Here is a 24,497-nt window from a genome sequence, read left to right as displayed (position 1 = left end):
ACTGGTGAAAAATCTAGAAGTGAAGAAGTCATGCAGGGTCTTCTCTGCAATCTCACAGTCTTTGCCAACTTCTGTAACTGCTCCTAACCAGCAATGAACAAATGGGAGTAGGAGGATAGCATTATCCTCAAGACCAGCATGGACCCACTGAGTGACACAAAACAGGTTGTGGCTACTCTTTGCCTTTGTTTCCTTATCTGACAAACAAGTCTTGCAACAAAATAATTTTTTTTAAACAAAACAAAACAAAAAATTCCAAGTAGTACTAGGGAATGATTTTGTTCTGGTTGTTTTTAAAATTGTATTTGCTACATCACAAGCACTAAGAGCAATATCTTCCTTGCTAACAGAGGCCCACAGCTCTCCCCTGTGGACTCTCTCCTGTCTTCTTATGAAGCCCCCACTAATGGCTGAGGAAGGGCTGCAACTCTGGAGGTGGCCCTGAAGTTCCAACATGCTAGTGGAAAACAAATTTTCCAGATTTTGCTACTACTTTTTATTCTTTCACACTAGTTTGTTTACTAAATCAGAAGAAGCACAGAAGTCACTTTCAGAAATAAAATGCAAAAAACTTGGAAATATGGACAAATTGGATAAACAGGTGTTAAGTATGAAAAGCCTCAAAGTATATTCCTGAAACCCCAACCAAATGCACAAAGCCAACAAATCCTTACTGACTGCCTATTTATTGAACTTACCAGACACTTACAAGTTTTCTCAACCTTCAGAAATAATTTTAGAAAGACAGGGAACCAACATTTAAACATTCTAGGATGTTTAAATGCCCCTAGAGATATTGTTATTTTTGATTTTTACTTCATTCAAAGCAAGCTGTTGACTCGGTTCTAGTAGTTAAATTTGTATTTTTATAAGCAATTTATTGGCAAAAAAGAGACCACATAATCAGAGTTACTATTAAAATAATTCAAAGGCTGGTGACCAGGGATGAGTCTCTGAAACACTAGCAAGTTTGTAATAAGATATAATATAGCCTCGATGTCAAGTCTCTAACGCTCAATTTTAATTCCATTCTTTAAAAAAGAAAATCTGGCTTTGTGCGTGTTGTAGTTGCTTGTGTGCAAGGCAGAGTACAGCCTATGTCCAGCTACATTCAGAATTCATCCTTTGATGCTTTAGGCCCCAATCCAATTTTTAGATAACTGATCATCTTGTAAAATGGAGTGCAGCATCTTGCCTTTAAAGCTTGCTTTATCTCGCTGTATTGGAAACATACTGGGAGAATAAAAATATATGTCTGCAGAAAGGATCTGTATGCGCAGTAGGTGATAAATTATCCTGAAGATAGGCTATAAAGCTTTGATGGGTGAGAGGCATTCCACTCAGCTCCTCACACTCTGCCCTGTGTAACAACAGCTGACATCTTTATCAGAGTGTTCCTATTCTGTTTCCATTATAATAAAATTCAGAATAACTTCACTGATCTGTGTATGTGCAAAACTGCATTCCTGACTCTAACGAAAAGACCCATTTCTGTGAGCAACTTTATACTACAGACACAGCTTCCTAAAAGTGCTGTTCTTCCAGCTAATAAAGGGGAAAAAACAAACGTGTCCATACATCAATTAGCCACCGCCAAGGCACTGTAATGCCTTGAAAGGCAATTTTTAAACTATAAAGTGGTTAATTTACCTGTAAACCTGACCAGCCTACACATTTCAGCAACTTTTAGCTATTGTATGCTATATATGTATATTGCTCACTGTTTTACTTAACATAATAACGATAAATTTTATTTAGCATACATATGCAATGTAAGGGATTACCACAGGCTCTTTGGTATGCACAGCATACTGTTCAATGACCAAGGTCTTATATGAATAAACTGGGGGGGGGGGGAACCCTAGTGTTTCTCCACTGCACCAAAAAATAATCCTACCATACAAGCAGCTGCACAAAGTGCAGATTTGTGGTTGCTCTTACAACTACACATGTGGCCTTTCCTTGTATTCACTTGGTCCAAATGTAAGCTACCATTCTCTCTGAGCCCAGTACTTCTCATAGTGAAAACTATAAAAACAGCTACTACTTCAGTTTCTTAATGTAACTTTTGGCTTAATGCGCTTTTTTGGGATAGAAAGGAGATTAAAAAATTAAAATAATATATAAAAATTACAAGATTCTCTTCTCAGTGCAAATTCTAGTACCTAGTATGGTAAGAAGATAAAAGGTATCTTTTCAGAACCTTTTAACTACTTCCAACATTGCTTAAAATGTATATACATACACATAGAGATTCAAATACGTAAAGATAATCACAATAAAGAGATTGACCCAGCAATAGTTCAGCTCAAAAGTACAAGCGTGAAAGATTTATTAATGAAAGGAATCAGGTAATTACAGCACAAACTCCCAACCACAATAAACATTTTAATAGCTATTAAAAAATGCGTAATGGAAAAATAGCATAGAAACAACAGACTTGTGTAAAACAAATACATTGGTGTAAAAACCAGATTTTTTTTTTGTTGTTCTTTTCTGGATAGACTAGATTTAAATTCAAATCATGTCTCCACAGCTATGAGAAGAGTCTCACACAGCATCGTTCTTGCAAATTGCATCATCAAATAACATAATACTTTTCTCTCATGGTTGCTTGTTAATAGACACAAACATGAAGCTTCGTCTGACCTTGGTAATGTACAATTTCATTACTGAAAATGCACTGACCTCCAAAATAAAGACTCACAAAACTGAAGTGTAATATGCATTATGGGACCTAATCTCATAGTCTTCTAAATTTCCTGCATGAATAATTATTGTGCACTTCTTGTTTGCCACATCTTTTGCCTTAAGAGGGGGTGATTGGTATAGTGGAAATATAGAAGAAGGCTTCTGTACAGCAGCTGCAGCAGCCACAGTAGCCTTCGGACCCACAGAGGCAATATGGCACAAAAGGAGTGCATGGGCAGGGGCAGCAGTGAAGCAGGACTGAGGGGCAGGGCCTGGACTGGAAGATGTTTGAAGATCCTTTCCAACCCAAACCATTCTATGATTCTATAATTGTGCCTGTCTCGTATGAATGGTGTAAATTTGAAGGCAGAGGACAAAGAAGAAGACTAATGCTCCCATCTGAAGATGACCATGGAGGTGAGGTCAAGAGAGGTAAGGCTCTGACTCACAGCTATGGGAAGGAGTGGGTCACTGACTGGGTTTTGGAGAGCATTCCCACTACTATATGATATTTTTGCCTTGAAATTAGCTCACAACACTTGTAGATGCTCCCACCAGAGTTTTTTTCAATTACACAGTAAGTACATGCAACAATGCAAAGAAACACAAAAATAACCTCTCCTTTTTGCTTTGAAAGGTTAAGGTGAAGTACAAGAAGAGGGGAGTACAATTGTTATAAAATAAAATATTGCCTGAACACCTCCCTACTGGAAAGAATTACTTTTAGAGGTCTTCAGTGGCCCAGATGAGGCATTTCTGTTTACATCCCTATCTGAAAGAACAGGAAATGAAGCTACAAGCTTACTTTGTCAAGACAGGCATGAAAAATGACACAATACACACAAAACAGATATTTCCACATTTTGATGCATAGTTAGCTGCACATCTTTTATTAAAAATACAAGACACTAATCTAGTGTGCAACACACTTGTATCTTTGCACCACAGTAGGGCCTGAAAGACAGTAAAGAAATTATTTTGGGGAACTGCACAAAGCTACAGGATTAGTTCAGAAGAAAAAGACCCTAGCAGAGACAGGCTGGGGGCAAGTACTAAAGCAAGGAAAACTGCTTTTGGAGCAAAGGAACTCAGTGAATGCACAAAACCCCCATGACTAGCAGGTTAGAAGGAAAGGAGATATTCCAGCTGATACAGAAGCAGGAGATTGCCAGCTGTTGGCAAGAATCCTCTCCACAGTAATAATGTGAAGGTCCATCCCTGACCTCAGCTAGGCTGTGTTGAGCACTCCATAACTGTTTTCTGAGATGCAAATGCCAAGGCCAAAAAACCCAGAGAATCAGATAAAAAACCAAAGGTTTCACTCAAAACAGTGAAAATTCAGGAACCTGTCAATTAGGACAGCAATGCCAGTCCAGTGTGCATATGGCTTACAGGAGGATATATGAACATACCTCTAGACTGTCTTTTTCTTTATCAACCAGAGACAAGCATAAGGCACACTAATGCAAAAAATCAATAGTATCATGCCAGTTCCTATTGGGAGGGAGTGGGAGAAGCAAAGAGTCTCAATGGTAGTTAAGATTATTTCAGAGGAGAAAAAAACCACTAGCCACTAGTTCTGTTGAATGATGGAAGCATGAAATAATTAAGATGGCTATGATGTATTAGATTGTTGATTATTCACAGGGCAACTGTATTTAAGTGGAACAACAACTCTCATCAGTGAGTAACTAAATTAGTGCCCAGATCTGCCTGATAAAGACATCAGCAGACAAAAAGGTTGCTCTGCTCACACCAGAAAAAGAGAATACACTGACTTTCAACCTGATAAACATGTAATAGAGCTACCAGAATAGAAACATTTTACACAAATGAGAAAAACAGGCATTACCCAGCACAGATTTGAAAGAGAAGCAAATCTACTGAGAGGATGATTAATAAGTATTTAAGTTTCTATGTTTTGAACAACGTGACCCCACTAAGCAATCTAAATAAAAGGAAAATGCTTATATAAGTTTGATTGCAGTATTTCTCTCTTTTCCTATTACTGATCTCATTGTATCAGCATGCTACCTTTTCATGCTTCTCCAAAATAAAACACTCATTGATTTTGAGCTATCCTGACTAATAATCAAAGATAGCTGATAAAAATAGTTTCATTCACACATGGATGTATATCCAGCTGCACAGTAACAGCCATTAAATATTTCACAGAACCCAAGAAAAAAAATAGAGGCTTCTTATTTGCAGACACATAATGCTATTACAATGTTGGAAGTTTCCATCAAAACATCGAGCCAAAATCCCAAATCAACCCTTTTTACACAGAGAAGGAAAAAATTAACAAACATAACAGATTTTTTTAAAAAAAAGTTATGTTCAGAAAATAAGGTATGTATCCAGAAAATAAGGCATGTTCATTTCTGTACAGTGAAGGTGCATTAGGCAGGTTTTCACATCTCTATCTGTGTTAACAAACACACAGGACTCAGGGTAGTATTTTAAAGTTCCAAGTGGTAAAATGAGAGACTGCAAAGGTTTACAGTAAGATAAAATGCACACTGCTCTAGCAGGCAAATTAACTTCCAAAGTGTGACATGAGAGTGCAGCCCGAAAAAACACACGCAACATCATCACATCCAACAGCCTTTGGCATGTAAAGCATAGGTAAAAATAGCTCACAAAGGACATGAAACAACAGAAATTCGTCCTGGATACAGGTCCAGGACAGCAGTGGCAGTTGTTCCCAGTAAGGCAGAGCGTGCACTGACCCAGGAGGGATGCCTCTCAGCAGTTAGCACAAATACAAAACGACAACACCCCACAATAACTTTAGCACTTCACTTGGGAAAAAAAATCCTCCTTCTAGCAATAAGCAAAAAAAAGAAAAAGAAAAAGATAAAAAAACCCCCGGGAATATCTTCCTAGCAGAACCACAGCCTGGGACATGTAGGAATGTTAATTGAAAGAGCTCCTACACCCTCCTGTATCAGGAGTTCTTTGTTGCCTGACAGTAGATTGGAAGGACGGTCATATTTTAAAGTAAAAAAATCAGGCTGTGTCTCTGGAAGGACGCAACGGAGCCCCTGGTTGAGTAAGAAGGAAAGCACGTTACCTTTAGCAAGTCTCCTCAGGATCTGACAGCGGCATTTAAAAGAGACAGCTATCATTCTGGCTGCCTGCCTCCCCTGGCAAAGCACGCTCGGGGCTCTCCTTGGGTGAATGCAGCAGCAGCCTGTGAATTCCTCCTCCCGCACATACCAGGCAAAAGGTAGCCCCGGCAGGGAGTGACAAAGCTTAATTCCTCTTGGCTGATGCAAAGATCAGCTCCGTGTCATCTGGCAAAGCTGTGTCATTCACTGCTAGCGCCGTCACCACCACCTGCATGAGGAGATGCAGGCTTGAAAAGCCATATTTCTTTACAAGCTAGAAAGCATCTAGCTGCACACACAGATGCAGATATTAGAGGGACACATCCCCCAGCCTCTCGCATTCCCTGACCCTGCAGGGAGTGATGGTTGCTGTGCCAGGCAAAAGGCCCCACATTTCAACAAGACGTGGTGATTTTTCTCCTCCTTCCTTGTATCTATTCTTTCCCTTAGCATTTCCTCAGAATAAATAGGGCAAAAACACCAGGAATCCTACTTCTGGGAGAGAAGGAGCCCATTTCAAATGGAAATATTCTAATCAAAGCACATTAAAGATTTAATCCTACTGATCTATAAGGAAGAAAAAAGAAAAAGCCTGATTTGATAACCAGGAAAGCTTTTTGACAATTGTAGACAAGTATATTACAGCCGGTGAAGCACAGACCACAGGGGGAGGGAGAGAGTGGAAGGAATTGATGGATTGTTCTGTGTGGGCAGGACCACCAAGCATTTGATCACACCAAAACAAAATTATGCTGAATAGAAAACACACAGTGAATCGAGTTTTCTGCCTTCACTAAAGGGAGAAGAGAGCAGATTTTAGAGCAGCTGAATTGGCCAAATATTGCACCATTTGTAAGATTTCTTCAGCTCACGAGGAGTTTTATGCCCTCTCAAGCCAATTCAAACAGCAAATTAACCTGCTTTTACAATTCATTCAGAAAATGATGAAGTAGAGCATACCACTTAAACAAGAGTTCCATACCACCTTTATGGACAAAACTCCATACCTATTCTAAAAACCAAGCAAACAAACCAAAGTATTCCATATAGAGTTTTTCACATCAAATCTATGCATAAACTCCAAGTCCTGCACCAGATACTCTCCTTTAAGACAAGAGATAATTATTTCTTTCTCAAGATTTATGCTTCACTTGAATGATATATTTAAAACTGTCTTCATATATTCTGTCTTACTCACGTGCTTTGATTACAAAATTGCTTAGTTTCTCCTCTACCATCTTTTATCCATCACCGTATTTAATGTTATGGTCCAGTGTCATGATGCACATCTTCTATCACCAGCTACAGGAAGCCAGGAGGAAGCATGGACAGCTCTCACACTCAGAGCTATTCCTCTCCCCCTGCCTGCTCTTCACTGCATCAGCAGCTCTGTGCTTCCCACAGTCCAGCTCCAACTACTATTACTATTGTTTTTCTTATTTTTGTTTTATTGGTTAGAGCAACAGCTGTATTTCCAAGGGTCACTCCATCAGCACCATTGCAATTGCCTAGACAGACCTGGTGAAAATTGATTTTATTTCATTGTCATTAAAACCAGATAGGGGTAATCAAGTCATCTGTTCACAAACCCTGTTATTGCTTCTTGTAGCTGCTCCTGTACCAGAGAGCCATAAAACCCAGCCAGTGGAACAGCAGATGCACCTGAAGGTGTGAACTGATGGCTCCATCCTTATAACCACAGACCTCTGGCCAAGGATGGACAGGGCATACAAGAAGGGGTGAAACCAGTGGATGAAGGTAGAGGTTTATGTCAGTGTAATTCAGCAGTTCAGAAAGAAAACAAAATCTTGGGAGTATTAGGGAGAGGAAAGGGGAGAGGAGTTGTGTGTTCTTGTTCTCCCATAAAGTGGCTTTCTCTCTCTGCCAATGTGCTTTTAGACAAAAAAATTTGCCACCACCCTTTCTTGCCACCTCCTGCTCAGGTAACAGGACTTCACACCAATAATACCAATAAATACCACCCCATACCTGCTTTCTTTTCTCCCTGCTCCCCTGGAAAATCTGTTCCAGAAACCAAAGGCTATGGGTCAGCACACAGGCCCTGTTCACAGCTCTTTCAGGTTTGAGATGCCAAAGCAGATTGAACTTGCTGCTCTCTTTCTGCAGATTAGCATCCAGAATCTTTTTTACAGCCTTTTCATCTGCCAGATGCCTGTCCTCAATGCCATAAACCTTGCTGGACCCAGGCAGACCAGTCTGAACGCTTGCCCTTAGCTCATGGGCAACCAGAAGATACTGCCAAGATGATAGTTTGGCTGCCCTAACATTTGTTCTTTGATCCTTCCCAGTCAGCTGTGGGGTCAGCACTGTCTGCTCCAGGCAGTAAGGTCTCCACTCCCACCTCTCTGGATATGGACCATGACACCACCTGCCAGCATCAGGGCCAGGTGAGCCTGCAGTGTTCCTTCTGCCCTTCAAAAGAAGATGATTTTGGTGAGCAGGTCTCAAATCAAGAGTCCACTTTTGTGCAATTTTAATCAATACAATCATTGAAGACTTCTGCTGGGCAAAAAATGGCAAGAGGTTGTAGCTACACCATGAGGAAGAACTTCTTGCTTGCCTTTGTGATCTGACTTCATGACTTACCCTGGTTCAGCTCCTTTGACAGAGGGTGCAAAACAGAGGACACTTACAGAGCTAAGAGGCTGCAAAGGACAGACTTCAGACACTGGAGAAAAATCAAGCCTTTAGGTAAGGAAATGCTGAGTCCCAACAGGATTAAGTAGAAATATGTAAAACTGTAATAATTGTACAGAAACTGTGATATATATGCAAAATCAGCAGCAGACCTGGTCAGACAAAGCTTTACTAACAGTGAAAGGATACATGCATTCCTTGATCCAAAAAGCTTATTGTATTGTTTACTACTTCTAGATTATGCTGTGTATGTTAAACAGCCTCTGAAGCACTGCAATAGCCACTTCCAACCAAGTCAATAGGATAATTTTTTGCTTTTGTTTCTTCAGACAATTTTTCTGTCCTTGCCAAGGGAGGTTGTGTACAGATTTGAATTTCTCAAAAAGGTTTCAGAAGACAAAGAATCCATACTTCAAATACAACATGGAACATAATGACCTATCGTATGTACTGCATATTTTTCCTCATTTTTGCTAGGTCTAGAAAACATCCACTTTTTGGAACAATTTCTAAAATATTCACTCATGACAGACATGGTTTTATCACCTTCTTTCAGGACAACAATCATGAGGATTAATAGAACTGTTCTTGTCCAAAGTCCAACTCCTGAAATTAATTTAACTATTCCTCATGTGTTAATATATATATATATATATATTTTTACCACATTAAGTATTTTGTGATTTTTAAATGTTTCAACATTTCAAAGACAGCCATCATTTGCTGAAGTGTCATTCATTCAACTCTGCAGCTGGAATCAGCTGGTTTCAGGAGGAAAAATGGGGGAGGAGGTAAAACCAAAAAGGTATCTAATATAACATCAAGAGATCAAAAACCCTCAGACATACTAAAAAATTATTTATAGTCTATATAACACAGCTTAAACTCTTAGTAATTATATTTCTTCCTTATTAATTAACTCAGCTACATATTTAGTCACAATTTTCTCTGGAATCATCTGTAAAAATCTTTTTTCATTGTGATCCTTCAAGGCAGTAGCATGAATTTGTATCACTTTTATTGCTGCACTCACTCCTTCTTTCAGGAGTCTGAAAGATTATTTATAAATCTAGAATATATATAACACACAAATACTTTATCAACTGAATTTTTATTCAAAAGTACTCAGTAGAAGGTCACTAGATGAAAGAAGCTTATATTTTCACATGATAAGACAGGCAGTGTAATATATGTATCCTATTTAACACAAACTTCTGATTAATCTTATCAGATCACATTAGCCGAAATAAATGAATCAAAAAATTTTACTATCTATTACACTTTTCTGTAGGATAAAAAAAAAGTAATGACATTTCTCTAAATTAAATTGAAGATTACAATCTTTATGCAGTGTGGCATTTAGATACAATGAGGAAATTTCTGTAAAGAACCAGTATTCAATGAAGAGTACAAATTCTGCAAAATATGAAATTGTCTTTGGGGGGGAAAAGAAGAGTTTTCAAAAAATGAACTTCTTTTCACCCTTCTGTTTCACAGGAATATATACACCTGGAAGGCACCCTAGGTATAATTCCACTCATGCTGTATCAAACATTTCCTTTCATACAGTGACTGAACAACACCTTAAAACCAGTTCCACACCATCCCCTCTTTCACTTGTCAGGGGATTTGTCCACATGAGCTCCTATAATTGGTTTTGGATGTCACATGCTCCTGTTTTTGTTTATGGCCTAAGATTGTGTGTGGCCACACAGCAGCAGATGCACCACAGAGAATTCACTTGGTCACAGCAGTGCTCACCACAGAGCCAGACCTCTAAAGAAAGCCAACCCATGGGGTTCAGTGAGGGCAGAGATGTAGTCAAACAACAGTATCAGTCAAACAGAAAAGCAATGAGAAAGCAATGCAGATATCAAGTGCTTCATGTGTCAGGAAGACACAGTGATATCTGCTGGATCTACCTGCATAAGAAAATTGAAATGAAATATTATGAAATCTGAACCCATAAAGATTTTGTACGAGTCAGTATTTTGTTTCATCATTTTACAAGTTACTGCTGGCATCTACCACATTAGTCAAATTGAAAGTCAGATTTTTAAGGAACAAAGAAACCTAATTTAGCTCTGAAAATAACAAATTGCTATATGGATACCTTGAAAACTGAAACATTTCCACTATAGTATTTGATACAAACCTGTAACAATATGAGGAATGCTTATCTGAACAAAATTTTTGCAGATTCAGTCAGTCCAGCATTTTGCAATGAATACTGCTCTATTATGAAGATTCCCCTTCACTACAGGGAGAAGGAATAAAAAGGCAAGTGAAATAAAGACAGCCTGTTATTCCCCAGTGCTCAGATTATCAAAAAAGACAACTTGTCAGCTTTGCATAATTTGGAGGATCTTGTAAATTCACATTTTTATTAAATCAACTACAGCAGCTATTTCCTAGCTTTATAACCACCTCTGCAACCCTGATGGGTAATTTCACGCAGGCATTGCAGCAGAATGCTTTACAGGTCATTAAGAGCCATAAAAGCTGCTCTGGCTTCAGAAGATCTCACTGGAGAACATGTCAGGTACGAGATACAGCATGTTGAAAAGCAAGGGCATGTGTGTGTTGGAAGTGGTTAACAAAAGACAAGAATACATCTGTTAAAGATCCAAGTTGATGCCAAAACACTGCTGCATAGCACCATACATGTATTTTAGCTTCATTGCCTAGGAAGAGATTAGGAAAAATAATTTAGGGGTCTTTTAAGTTAAAAACACCAAAAATCTTCATTTATTGGCTCCAAGCAATGCTAGCCTTTTTGAATCAGTAGGTATTAAATAAGTGGTGATAAAATCAGTCAATATTGCCACATCCTGGGATGGCTTTTGTTGAAGTGTTTTACTACACAGCAGATTCACATTTTAATTTACTTTTTTTAAAGTCTGATTTAACAATATATTTTTTAAAATTTATAATGCAGTATTAAAGGAGAGAGAATACATACATCTTTTCTACATGAAAATAACTCTCCACTGAACATTACCCTTTAGCACAACCTAAGGTACAGTATTGCCTACATTACCCTTTACAAGAATCCCACACCAGAGCTTTACAAAAAAAATCTTTATGTTACCAGTCTGTTTCAATTGCTGGCAAAAATTAAACTTGTCCTTTTCACTGAAATTGTGTTGATATACAAAGGTTACGAGATCTTTCTTACTAGAAAAAGAGCTTAAAAAACCTTTGAGTACAACTTTAACTTCATTTCAGCTACTGGCAAACACACTACTAGCTTTTTCCACTCTTTCTTAGCCACAAATATTTGCTTTAAAATAATTACAGATTTAAAAGATTTGGGAAATATGAAGATGCCATATACACTATGAAAATTAGAAATGTCAGTAGCACAAGTACGTTGTAGTCTCTCAAAGGTAACTTCAAGTATAGTCACAACTAATTGATATTTGTTTCAGAAACAAGTCACCGTCATCATCTTTGCCTGGTTTGGGTTGGCACAGGCCTTAAACATCATCTAGTTTCAGTCTCCCTGCCACCCACTAGATCAGGTTGGTCAGAGCCCCATCCACCTTGGCCTTGAACACTTCCAGGGATGAGGCATCCAAAACTTCTCTGGGCATCCTGTTCCAGCGTCTCACAACGCTCACCGTAACGAATTCTAACATCTAATTTAAATCCCTCCTCTTTTAGGTTAAAAAGGTTCCCCCTAACCCCATCACTATCTGTCCATGCAAAAAAAAAATGCCATCTCTCTTTTTTTAAGCTCCCTTTAATTACTGGAAGGTGCTCTAAGGTCTCCCTGAAGCCTTCTCTTTTCCAGGCTGAATAACCTGAGCTCTCTCAGCCTTGTCTTCACAGAAGAGGTGCTCCAGACCTTGGACTGGGCTTCTGGACTTGCTCCAGATCCATGTACTTCTTACATTGAGTACCCTAGAGCTGGGTGCAGTAGAGTCTCACCACCAGAGCAGAGCAGAGGGGCAGATCCCCTCCCTGGCCCCAGAGCTCTGGATGCAGCCCAGGATGTGGGTGGCCTCATGCACTGCAAGCTCACATTGCTGGGTCATGTTGAGCTTCTCATCACCAGCATGCCCAAGTCCTTCTCAGCAGGGCTGCTTGCAATCCTTTCTCTGCCTGGCGTGTACTTGTGCCCAGGACTGCCTCCACCCATATGTACCTTGCATCAAGTCTTTTCACAAAATCAAGACCTTATGAATCAGGTATCGCTGCATTTCTAGTACGGACACATGTCCGTACCCTTTCTTTGGTTTGGTTTACAATGACAGAAGAGAGCGCTCGCTTTCTGGAGCATTACTAATAATTTGTCCTTGCATCTTCTGAACTGACAGTAAAGAACCTGAAATATGTCAAAATAAAATGAAATAAATCAAATCCAAAGTAGTCTCTCTGCCCTGTCAGCAGCAGTGCAAGCACTAGGTACTTGCTTTCCAGGATGTTGCAGGTCCCATAGAGAGAAACAGCAAGTAACGATCCCAACCATTGAACACAATCAGCCCAGCATGGGCTCCTGCCAGCCACAGGCATATAATTACAGGCTTGGGGATTTAACGTAATCTCAAAACTAAAGGATGACTCTGTCTTACAAGTAGCTTCCACATGCTGCACTACATGGTTAAAGACTCCTGTAATTACAATTTCTGTAAGGCTTGGTACTTTGTAGAGGTTTTTTTTAATTAATTAAAATGATGACCTTCCAACTGCTACATCAGTCTCTAACAAAACAAAGCTAAGCATTCCCTCAAAAGTACCATACTGGAAGTGGAGACTCTCTCTTAGCAGAGACTTAGTAGAAAACAGCTGCTTCTACTCTCACTAAAAAAAAAAAAAAAAAAAAAAGATTTTGATTCTACTAAAACCATTTGAACAAAAGTGGAATAACTGTATCTTTCTCTATCCTGCTTTGTTCCCATATACTTATCAACATATTAAGCAACTGTGAAATTGGAATATCACACTAGAAAATAAAATGTGTATTTGGAGGTATGAGTCTAGAATATAGTCATTTAATCTACTACCACAGATTTTTTTAGGGATTAACTCCGCAAGTTATTATGTACAAGTCTTTATAGTCAAGATATGCCATCAAAAAGGATGGCAATGGAATATTATAGCTCTAGAGATGCAGCAAAAAGGAAGGATGGCACAAGCAGTTTTGACTGACAATAGTTTCAAGCCTTTGCAAGATGAAGGGAAATGCTGATTCATTGATACCTACTGTGTGCAAGCTGCAGGAAGACATGGCAGCAGCTGCTTTACCAGAACAGAATGGATTTCTGTACTGAAATCACACTGGTGCACAGTGCTTGGCTGCCAGCCAACTGGCACCAACCAGTGCACTTTCCCAGCCACATGAACTATTCCATCCCAGAAGTAGAACCGGTACTGGGAGAACCAGGGAGTGTATCCCAGAATATGATGACTAAAAAAACAACCGAGCAGATAATTTCAAGAAAAGCCAATGACTTGCAACTGTGGCAAGAGGTTTAATGCAATCATTGCTTGTATAATTGGGGGCAGACTGAGAACAAGAATAGAAAACATCGCTACACATGCCTTGCATACAGAGACCTATACCAGAACCCAATATTCAGCTCTGCCACACATGACGGGGTTTGCTCACCTTAGATTTGTTTTTTAAAGGCTGAAAAACTGGACAGGGTGCAGAGAAGAGCACCAAGAGTAATTTGACCAGTAAAAAAGTCTTGTGCAGTGCCAGCCTCAGAAAGTACAATATTGGATTGGGAGAGTTAGGACAGTGACCTGACTAGAGTGCGCCTAAGGCTGTCATGGGATGGACACATTGAGTGTTCAAGAGCTTCTACGCCACATGATAGACAAGTGTTAAAATTCAAACTAATCACTTCCTGATTGGAAGATCTACTGACAGATAAAACTACCAAAATGGTTCTGGAATATGCATTTCTGCAAAACATCAGTTATTGGACCCACTGTAACAGTAACAGGCTGGATGTCACAACCTCCTTACACATCTTACATGTCCTCTCTTGTCATAGAAAGCAAATGTAGCAAGATACAAGATTTTTGATGGCCTCCTACTGTCTGTAACTACTGCTTGGACTAAGAGAAATGGACACCAATAAAAAATGGACTGGAAGAGTTTTCAGGCCATTTTCATCCTTAAAATACTCATCAGATTTGCACATGAAATGTTGTACAAATAAAAGACAGGACTAGCTATACATAGATAAACATAATGTTTTATCAAATATATAATTAACACTAATATAAAAATCTTTTTATAACCAGAATCCTTAATGTGCTAGAAAAAGGGCCCCATTACACACCACAATAACTCCACATTCTCAAAACTCTGACATTTCAAAAGCAGGGAAACCCTTTTGTGCACCATCCTCAGCCACACACATCCTCTCCCTTTTGCTGTAAAAGAAGGGACAGGATATACAGCAAGAGGCAGAAAAAACACATAACAAAGCATGTTATTTACATCAGGAAAATTCATACATGTTATACATATATACATATATAGCATGTATGACTCATAGGAAATTATCACCATGCTTTCCTCCCAAGTCACCAAAACAAAGGAAAAGTTCCTATGCATAGGGTTGAAATGTTTGTAATGTAAGTCTCAAAAGTGAAAGGTTGATAGCCTCAAGCTTGTTTTAGTGTTATTCCTCCATGGATCATTAATACTTTAGTGGTGTCCCACTGCTATTCATCACATCTTTAATAGTTCCTTTTAAAATACTCTCCAAAAAAGTAGCTTGGCCAGATAACATCAACACTTGAAAGGCTGTATACAATATTTGTCTCTTCATTATTTATCAGTTTTGTTTCCTCTTGTCTTTTTTTTTTTTTAATAATAGAAATTCTACAATTTCTGAAAGTAAATATGGTATTGTGTACAAAAATGATCAATAAAAAACTGGGGACAACTAGATAGAGAAGCAAAACAGTGCATTCCAGAACAGCCCAGCAGAAAACTAAAATATGCCAATCAGCAAAACAAATGTTACCCCTGCAAAATTTAAAATGTAAATAAATAAAAAAAGCACTGATCTTCCTGTATTATTGTGGATGTGTGGATGTATCACTTATAAACTACCAACTAGTAACAAATCTGTGTTTTAATTAGTTTTCTAATACGTCAACATTTTTATACAAAAACCCTCTCACACATTTCTTTTGCACTGTCAGGTATGAAATTAGAGCTTATCAACGAACACCAAACTTCAAGTTCTGTATTACATTTCCATTAACCAACTAGTAATTTTGAACTTGCGTATCTTCTTTAAAAGCCCAAACAACCCCATCTTGAATTCCTGATGCATTCAAAGGTCTGGGACTGGCATTAGGGTCTTGAGACCCTAAAGGGGCTGTACCAGACACAGCACACTCCTGCCATCCACACTGCTTTGAAACCTGCTACCTTGCTTCTTCATGTCACACAGAAAAAATCTTTTTTTTTGGTATGTTTTATATGACTCAGTAAGTATCAGTGAAAATTTTTTAACAATAACTTTATTTTTCCCCTTACTTTTCTGTAACAATTGGGACCTTTCAAATCTTCCCTTAGAACTTTCCTCTTTCCATAGATATCTGGGTTCTTCTAATAATCATTGTATACAAATATTCTATACACACACATTTTTAACTTTTGCAACAAGTCAGGGGCTTTAAATCCATCTGCTTTTTCCTGAACCCTTTCTGTTCACTCCTGTGTTTCAATATGAGAAGCAGCCATAATTACATTTAACAGCCCTGGTGCAGACACCTGAGTAAGTAAAGGGCAGTTATTTTCCTATGTCCCTGACATGACCTTTGTTAGTACAGCATTAGTTACTCCCTTTTGTAAGTATTGCTGCTATTAGCAAACCTAACTGCAATTTCTCCACATGTGCTGGTCCCTCTAAGCACTGATGCTTTCCCAGCTTTTCATTCATAGTGTATCATCATATCTTGGATTACTTCCCCATAGACACATTTACTTGCCAAGTCATATGATATTCTTCTGCATATTACACATTTCTAGTTGTTTTAAAGACTAGTTAAAGGCATCTCCATTCTTATTACTATGTAGGTCTCCTGATCTAATTTCAACTGCTAATTTTATCAACAGTTAACAAGGGTGTTAAATCACTACTGCTGTCTTGAATCAGCTCCTGGGGGTGTTTCTCAACCAACTCATTCTATGGTACTTTCCCTTTTTAGATCATGAGCATTTAAAAGACACCAAATGTTTTAAAAGATGCAAAAACATCCTGCAGAGTTGCATCAAGCAATAGTACTTCTTCCATAAATTTTGTACTATATCCCAAACTATGAGAGAGCTCATTATTTACAAATCTATACTGCTTATTAACTATGTTCACATTATCTTCAAGACCTGAAATCCTTCTCCCTCTTTAATGCTTATTCAATATTTATTTCATTACTGAAATTTTAGAGATACCAGCACTAAATCAAGGAGAAGATCATGGCCAAAACTTCTTTCTTCCTTCTTTCTTCAAAACTTGTCTTCTTTTGTCCCTCTCCTTTTTTTAAGTGCACATATTAGTATTTTTTGTGGCATGTCACTAGCTTTCCATTCAAGCAGAATGTCAAACTCTACCTGGGTGAACACAAACAGGTTACACCTAGAGATACCAAAGATCAGTGTGTTCACAGCCAGAGACAGAAAGTGGCAAACAATGTGTACACTTGAATTTCTTTGTACTTGTTCATGTGTCACAGGCTTTATGAAAACTGGCTCATACTGCAATTGTAAAGCACTTTTTTTCCACAAAGGCATTTTCTCCTGATGTACTTACTATTTTTCCCAACATACGTTTTAGTTTGCATCACGCCAGCTGCTGCACTTCAACAATGAAAATAAACTTGGTACCACAAAGAGATTGCTGTGTACAGATTCTCCCTATGAACTTGGAAAGAGCTACATAAACTTAATTGATCAAAAGGGAGTCACAAAACGATGAAATACTTTGCAGAGGCATATGCTAATGGTACTGCACCAACTTCGAAGGCCTGCTGCCTTACTGGAAAGGTCCATAAAACTGTTGAGGTGATGGAAATACTCCCAAGCTGCAGCCTGGAATGCAGAAACAGGATGGTAACTGTGCCATTTATTTATTTATTTTAAAGTAAGGAAAGGAGAAAGGGGCCTGGACAGGAAATTAGAAAGCTAGCTGATATAAATTCAACACCTATCCAAGTTTTAAAAGCCCAAGATCCCCTCCCCCTGTTTGCCATTCCAGATCTCTTGTCTGCATCTGAATGCTCACAGTGCTGCTAATGGATAAAAATGGAAACAAATGTATGCAACAAATCACAGTTTGCTCCTGTGCCAGCTTCCCCCTTCTGATTCATCAGATCCAGATCTCCATACTGCTGCTACATATTAAAATCAATGTTCTGCCTCTTCATTATTGTCATTATTTCTCTTTCACTTGAGAAGTTTCCTTTCCTTCAGATTGCTGCCTGACCAGCTTGTCAGGACACATTTAAATCAGTATTTTGTGCATACGCGTGTTTGTGCCGTGCATCTGGATGCCACCTCATTACCATCTGAATTCCCATCATTTCTGCCAAAGCACAAAAACATGGGGGTAAAAATCATGTCAAATGACAGAAGATTACAGCCATCTATCTCCATCATTTAAAAATATGAAGCAACTGCAGATTTTGCCATCAGCTCATTTCATACCTGGTAGGAAAATCTAAATAAAGATTGAATGCAGCACTTTCTGTGATGCATGAAAACGTAATGCAGCTCAAGTAGAAGGCATTAAAGATTCATCCTCTACTTGGCCACACCAGGGGCTTCAAGCTGCTTAAGTGAACTTTGCCTGCTGTACCTGGGGCTCACCTTCCACGGTCATGGAGGAGAACCCTAATGGCGCAGCCCGTTAACAAAGAAACCAGCCATTCAGAGTCAGGTGGATGGTGACGTTCCTCTGTGGGGGGCAGAAGCATTACTGAGAGCAAATGCAACCCAGAGACCCATGTTTGTACAGCAACTGCTATGGCTGGTTGAGCTCCAGGAGAGAGAGCTCTGCTGGTGCTGTGCTCCAGCAACAAGGATGCTGGCTCCTGTAGTAATGCCAAACTCACACTGGGGAAAATGGGTAAGGCAAGGCTGCAGGAAGTCAAGATACATACTCTTAGTGTAGTATAAACAAAAAGAGTGTAAATATATGGGTGTATATAAATAGTAAATCTATGCTTGCTTTCAGTTGGATCTGGAAAGCCTTCAAAAGAGGAAGCATCCTCCTTAAGTTAGTCAAAAAGCAGGGATCCGCTGCACTCCCTCATGTAACAACGTGTCTGTGCCTTCATTTTTTTTTTAATTAGAAGCACAGCATACGCCTGAAAGAGGTGTTTCATTTATGTCAATTCACATCTTACTAACATGAAGATGAGCCTACAGCTACTGTCATTTTCACATGAGGCTTCAGTATAGATGCTCTGTTTTTTTCCAAAACAAGTATAACAAAAAGCCTCACCTAAAAATAATAATCCACATTTACACACTACCCACTCAGAGAGGCAGCACATTTTCCACTAACATGCTCATTTCAGGCTGTGCATTTTAAGTTTGCAAATCTATTAAAAGGTGATGATCAAGAGCTCTTCACTTGGGCAACCTCCAAGTGACACAGCTGTAACAGCCTTTTGCTGGATGCATGATGCTGCACCTCCCACTGGCCTCTTCCCAGGCATTTTAAATTAACAGATTTGAGATGCGTCTGCATCTGAGAGAAATCTTTTCCCTGATTTTTGCACAAAGTTGGTGCAAGTATTAGAAAGACTACTTGGAATCCTGAAAATATTGAATTTACTACTACCAGATGTTATCACCAAAAACAATAAAGAGAATTAAGTAGTTTTCATAAATTTTGAAGTACTTCATTTATATTCATTTTGTGTGTTCTTTCCTAGTCCATTTTTCCCTTCTCTGATAAGCACATATAAATCTCAAGTGCAAAATACAAACCCATTTAAATAAAGTATCTGGGTCCCCTAGCAACAATGAATATTGATTTCACCCCACCTCCTCCCCACACACACACACACACACATATATAAAGCCTGGAAACAAACCCTATACACATGATATCCCTTTGAGGTCTGAGAAGAGGTAAACGCAAGTTCCTCTCTCTACTTGCTTTCACAGAACTACTGGCCCTTATCTTTGATGTAAAATCTGGAAGCCTATATGAATAAACATATTCCCTGATATTTTCCCTTAAAGAGTTGAGTTTCTGAGCTACAGCTATAATGCAATAAGCTTCAGCACTGATACAATCAGAGGCACAACAGATGTCTCATCCAGAATTTGTGGTTGTGAATCCAGTCCTTGGCACGATTCAGTCCCTAAAGGCCCTTGTTCTCTCTTTTAGCTCTTTAAGCCAAAGAGGAATGGGAAGAGGGGTGGAACCAACTTGAAATGCCTACACTGTCTGGAGAACACCCCACAGAGAGCTGCAAACCAGGGGAAGGCTACCCACTCCTGAGAAAAAGGGAGAAGAGAAAATGGCAAAGGTTCATCTTATCATCAGTGCCATTAATATTTAGTTTATTCCACCTGAAATGTTATTTCAAGGCACTGAATCGCTTAGAAGATTGACTTTGATTTTGGGAGGCTTTCATTTGTAAGCTGTCAGTTTGGATCCAGCTGAGGGAGGTACTGATGGATGGCTTCTAATATCTAAGAGTTGCTTAGTGGCGTATGACAAATGACAAAGAAGTTGCAGAGTGAGTTATATAGTGAGTCAGCAGTCCTTCCCCAGAAGGTTCAATACTAATTAAGAGGCAACTTGACACTCTTTGTGTAAGGCTGCTTGGAAACTTATGCCCAGATACCAGAAACAAATCACAAGCAACTAAATACTTTAAGCTTCAGCATGGAAATAAATAACAGCCCTACTGTTATATCATAACACATCCCTCAATACCCCCATCCTGGTTTTATTTGAACAGTACACTTAGTGTACTGCTTATATGATGGCTGACTAACAAAAAGCAACTTTTTGTTCACTCAAGAAAACTGCCAGCATTGTAATGTTTGCCTTATATTTAAAACCCCACGTTGGTGAACAGGCTCTTTCTCGATCCTCCAAATCCACTAAGTGCAGTCATACATGAATCAGAATGAAGGATGAGGCCCTGCAGAAAGGCACTGAGCTATGGCTGGTGTGTAGCTCATCTCCACTTGGTGTCAACACAGCTCCTGCTGGGAGCAGCCCTGTCTTTGGCTCTGGAAGGAAACTCTGCCATTAGCAATGGATTTGAATGATCAGTTCTATCACACTGCCTCCTCTCTGTTTAATTCTCTGTCCAGATCAACAAGCTCATTTCAGTTTGGTTTCACAGACAGAGACTGACAAAACACTAAGTGGTGAGTAGGAATGACAGACACCCACAACCCACCCTCAAGTCTTTTGCAGATAATTTTCTTCTAGTTTTAATCCATACTAGAACTGCCCCAGCCACAGGAAACTTGCCTCAAGTGCTTCAAGTACTGCAAAACTTAGCCTTGGGGGCTACTGTTTCTGATCCTAAATTTTTATCAAACACAAAAGTCCCATGAAAATAATAATGTAAAACTTGTGCTGTGTGTTTACTAGCACAAATAAAATTACATTTCAGGGATAGGGCATACCTAATTGTAAGAAAATGAGTTACAGCAAAATGGCAGTATGAACCAGAGTAATAAAGACAGCCTCAATTAAAAGTTACAAGAACAATGCAAGGGAACACATAATATGATGCACATTATGAGCCTGTTCAAAATCTCAGCAGAGTGGTGTTAGACACAGGAAGTCATCTTCCAAAGCTAACGAATCATTTTGTTAACAAGAAAAGTTCATGTCTTTGATCAGTGGGGTCCAGGAATTATAATTAAGCAGAAGACCCACATCATATACTCTTCACAAAAGTCTACTGTATTTTAGAAAACTGCTCTAGTTTGGTTTTGTTCTGTTATTTGTCATTGGTTTTAATATTATGAAAAGTGGTTTGGGGCTTGCTTGTTGTTAGTTTTACAAACAGTGTTCTTTATGTTCCATTCTTCATATACACATTATTATATTTTACATATAATATGTAAATATTATATGTAATATAGTATATTATATGCTTTACATATATATAATATATTACATATAATAATTATATGCAATATTATATATATATATATATATATAATGTCACCCAGGCATGGGTGACAAAATCTACCATTCTGTCTTCCTTTCTTTCTCCAATTGCTTCTGAACCATGTGGTGTTCCATTTGTGAGTGGAGAGAACACGATTTAAGTCAATAATGAACCAGCTCTGTAAAACTAAATAAGTAACTTAGCAAGACCCAATTAGAAACTTAAAAAAACCCCCAAAAACAAAATGTGAAAAAACCTCTTGTAAATTTTATTATACTAAAAATAAGTCACTCACTAGTTTTTAAACTTGGCCATAATTACTTCTTTTTTTTCTAAAATTGAAAGCATACTTTTTTTTCAGTGTTTTATACCATGTCTCTATTGGACAGCTGTAAGAGTTCACATCAGGAGAAAAAGCAATTCAGTGAATTGTTACATTTGTCATCATATAAATCCTGTTCATAGCATTTTTCCCAAGCTGATTTTCAAGGTTAAGAGCTGTTTCCCATATTCCTCTGCTACATTAGATTATTAAACAGGTGTCATAAAAGAAGGCTTTGATTTTGTAAGAGATCAAAAATAAGTTTCCCTTCATACCTTTATGCTACAGAATATATATTCAACATTAGAGCACTGGTGAACCTGCTGCAAATCCCTGACGATGCAGAAGCTTCCTTTGCTCTATGCAGGGTGCAAGAGACAAGCTTTCAGGGAAGGCAGCTGCATTTTATTTTCTGCTTTACAAACAGCTTTTGGGGAACATTTATTCATTTCACATTTAGTCAAGTGCTTTTTTTCAGCATCTTTTGGATGCTTCTTAAATGAAACTTTCCTACTCCTCCTCTTCACTTTAAGCTTGTTGAAGCAACAGCAGAAGAAAATGCACCTGGACATTTCTGAACTGAGTGAGCATTTGGTGGTAAGACAAAACTGAAACCTCAAGTTTGCTCCATGTTTGAAAAAGGAAACAGCAGGCTGGAATTGTTTTAAATCCTCTCCAGGTATGAACCAACTTCCAAAACTGCCTTGGAGGGGGCTCTATCACTGTCACACATTGCAGTCTCCTGCCTCAGACTGATTCCTTACACTGTAAGGAATGTAAGGAATGTAATGAGACCTTGTGTTACCCCACTGGTTTGGATTATGTCATGATAAACAGGAATATTTTCTGATAAAACATAATGAAGACTGTTTTACTTATGCCAAAGCAGCAATCAGGAGCTCTTTTAGAAATGAGACAGTTTATTTCCAAACACCTCAGGAAACCCCATCGCAACCATCAAAAAAGCCAACCCAGGAGACAAAGTCATGCATGTGCAAAAACTGCAACCTTTCAGCTGATAAGAGGACCACACTCCTCTCTCAATCAGATGGTGGAGTGCAGATGATGGTAACTGTGGATTTAAAGCCAGATCTGCTCAGCAGATGGGGAACCACAGTCTCCTGCCACTGTTCAATTAGAGAAAAATATTCCACTTTCAAAGGAAGAGATGCTCAATCCAGGTGTTAGGAATCAGTAAGATGTGACAGAAGGCCCTGGGTCCCAGAAATATTTTTTTTGCTTTTGTCCAAGCACTTCCTAATGCACTGAGCTGCCACTATCTTAAATCTGTCCTTCCCTTAGAGACAGTCTGGAAAGCACAAAGATGGTATCACTGGGTGCAGCAGCTCTTTGTCTGCCAGGGAATGCTCCCCTGTAAGCCGTCCTTTGTAGCTGCTTCCTTGCTCCTTGCCTTTTCCTCCTACCAGAGCTTCAGAACCATGGGGATGGAGCTGCCTCCAGCCCTCTGATGCCAAGGTTTAAAAAGATCCTCTGTGAACAGAGTTGACTAACAAAGAAAGACCTTCTTTTGCTAAATCCTTAGATATTATCAAAAAATACAGTAAAATGGTGAAAACAGTTATCTTGTCTAATCTGCCTGCAAGAAAGTGATAATTATTTTAACTTTCATCCCTCTTATTTAAAAGTGAAATGTGGTAACACTGATGCATTTATTCACCTTTTGTGATCCATAAGCACAAATATCTATCAAGATTTTCCTAATAAAAAAGACTGAAGCATACAGAAATTTGAGTAAGTCTGCACACACAGCGGAGCCCACACCGCTCCAAGCACCCCTACACACAGATGTGGAGTCCCAGATCAGTGTCCATCGTCTCCCTCTGCTGGCAAGAGCTGCCACTTTCCTCTCCCAAAAACACACCTCTATTTTTGCTGGCGAGGCACAACGTGAACATTGCAGCACACTGCACCAAATCTCACTCGGTGCTGGTGGTCGGCTGCTTGGCAGTGCGCATCTGCAAGAGAACTTGCACAAAGAATCTAAGCGGCTTCCTAGCAAATTCCAGATAAGCATCAAATAAGTGTGCAGTATTAATGTTAATTATAGTTTGCTCAGTAATCTTCAGAGATATGAAACTGGGTTCTGTTTGCCTTTCACTCCACACAAACTTTCAGATTTCATTATTATAACAGGCTTAAAATAAATAATGCAAGATTCATGAAACGGAATGTTCCGTTTCATTTAAAATATTTATGGAAGTCTCTAAAAAAGAAAATCGCTGCTTGCATTTTACTGTGAAATTTGAAATGCAAGAGGCTGGATATGCATGAGGGAGCCTGATGGGCTGCAAAGCTGCCCCAGCCCTACCATCCACACACCTTTACCCTCCCTTGGACCTAGGGGACCTGGTAGGGGTGACCAGCCTGCCACATTTTTGGCCCAATTAATTACAGGGACAAGACCATTACTTACTCTGCCTCTCATTTCAAACCTATGAATTGTTGATCTCTTGGATTTTTTTTGCCTGATATCACATTTAATGGAAATGCTGTATTCTGCTAAAGTCACACACTACTTCCATAAATATGAGCATTCAATCAACTCATTATAGACAAATTCA

General features: G+C 38.9%; 1 protein-coding gene across 18 annotated transcripts in view; it reads right to left on the bottom strand.

Annotated features, from left to right (window-relative positions):
* GRIP1 (glutamate receptor interacting protein 1) overlaps positions 1 to 24,497 on the bottom strand; it is a 307,466-nt gene that overhangs the window by 144,249 nt on the left and 138,720 nt on the right. Inside the window, exon 1 of one of the 18 annotated variants that reach the window (XM_071423482.1) lies at positions 5,768 to 6,093. The exons of 16 other annotated variants lie outside the window; for them this stretch is intronic. In XM_071423482.1, the coding sequence (XP_071279583.1) occupies positions 5,768 to 5,822 (55 nt within the window). In that variant the 5' untranslated portion in view covers positions 5,823 to 6,093. Of the gene's footprint in view, positions 1 to 5,767; positions 6,094 to 24,497 lie in introns of those variants that run through there. One more of the 18 variants, XM_071423475.1, reaches the window with a different exon arrangement.

This window comes from Agelaius tricolor, unplaced genomic scaffold (assembly GCF_023055355.1).
Source record: "Agelaius tricolor isolate 1412-34295 unplaced genomic scaffold, bAgeTri1.0.p SCAF_3, whole genome shotgun sequence".
Lineage (NCBI taxonomy): Eukaryota > Metazoa > Chordata > Aves > Passeriformes > Icteridae > Agelaius > Agelaius tricolor.
Note: the sequence above shows the minus strand (reverse complement) of the source record. Positions and strands in the feature narration are given on the sequence as shown.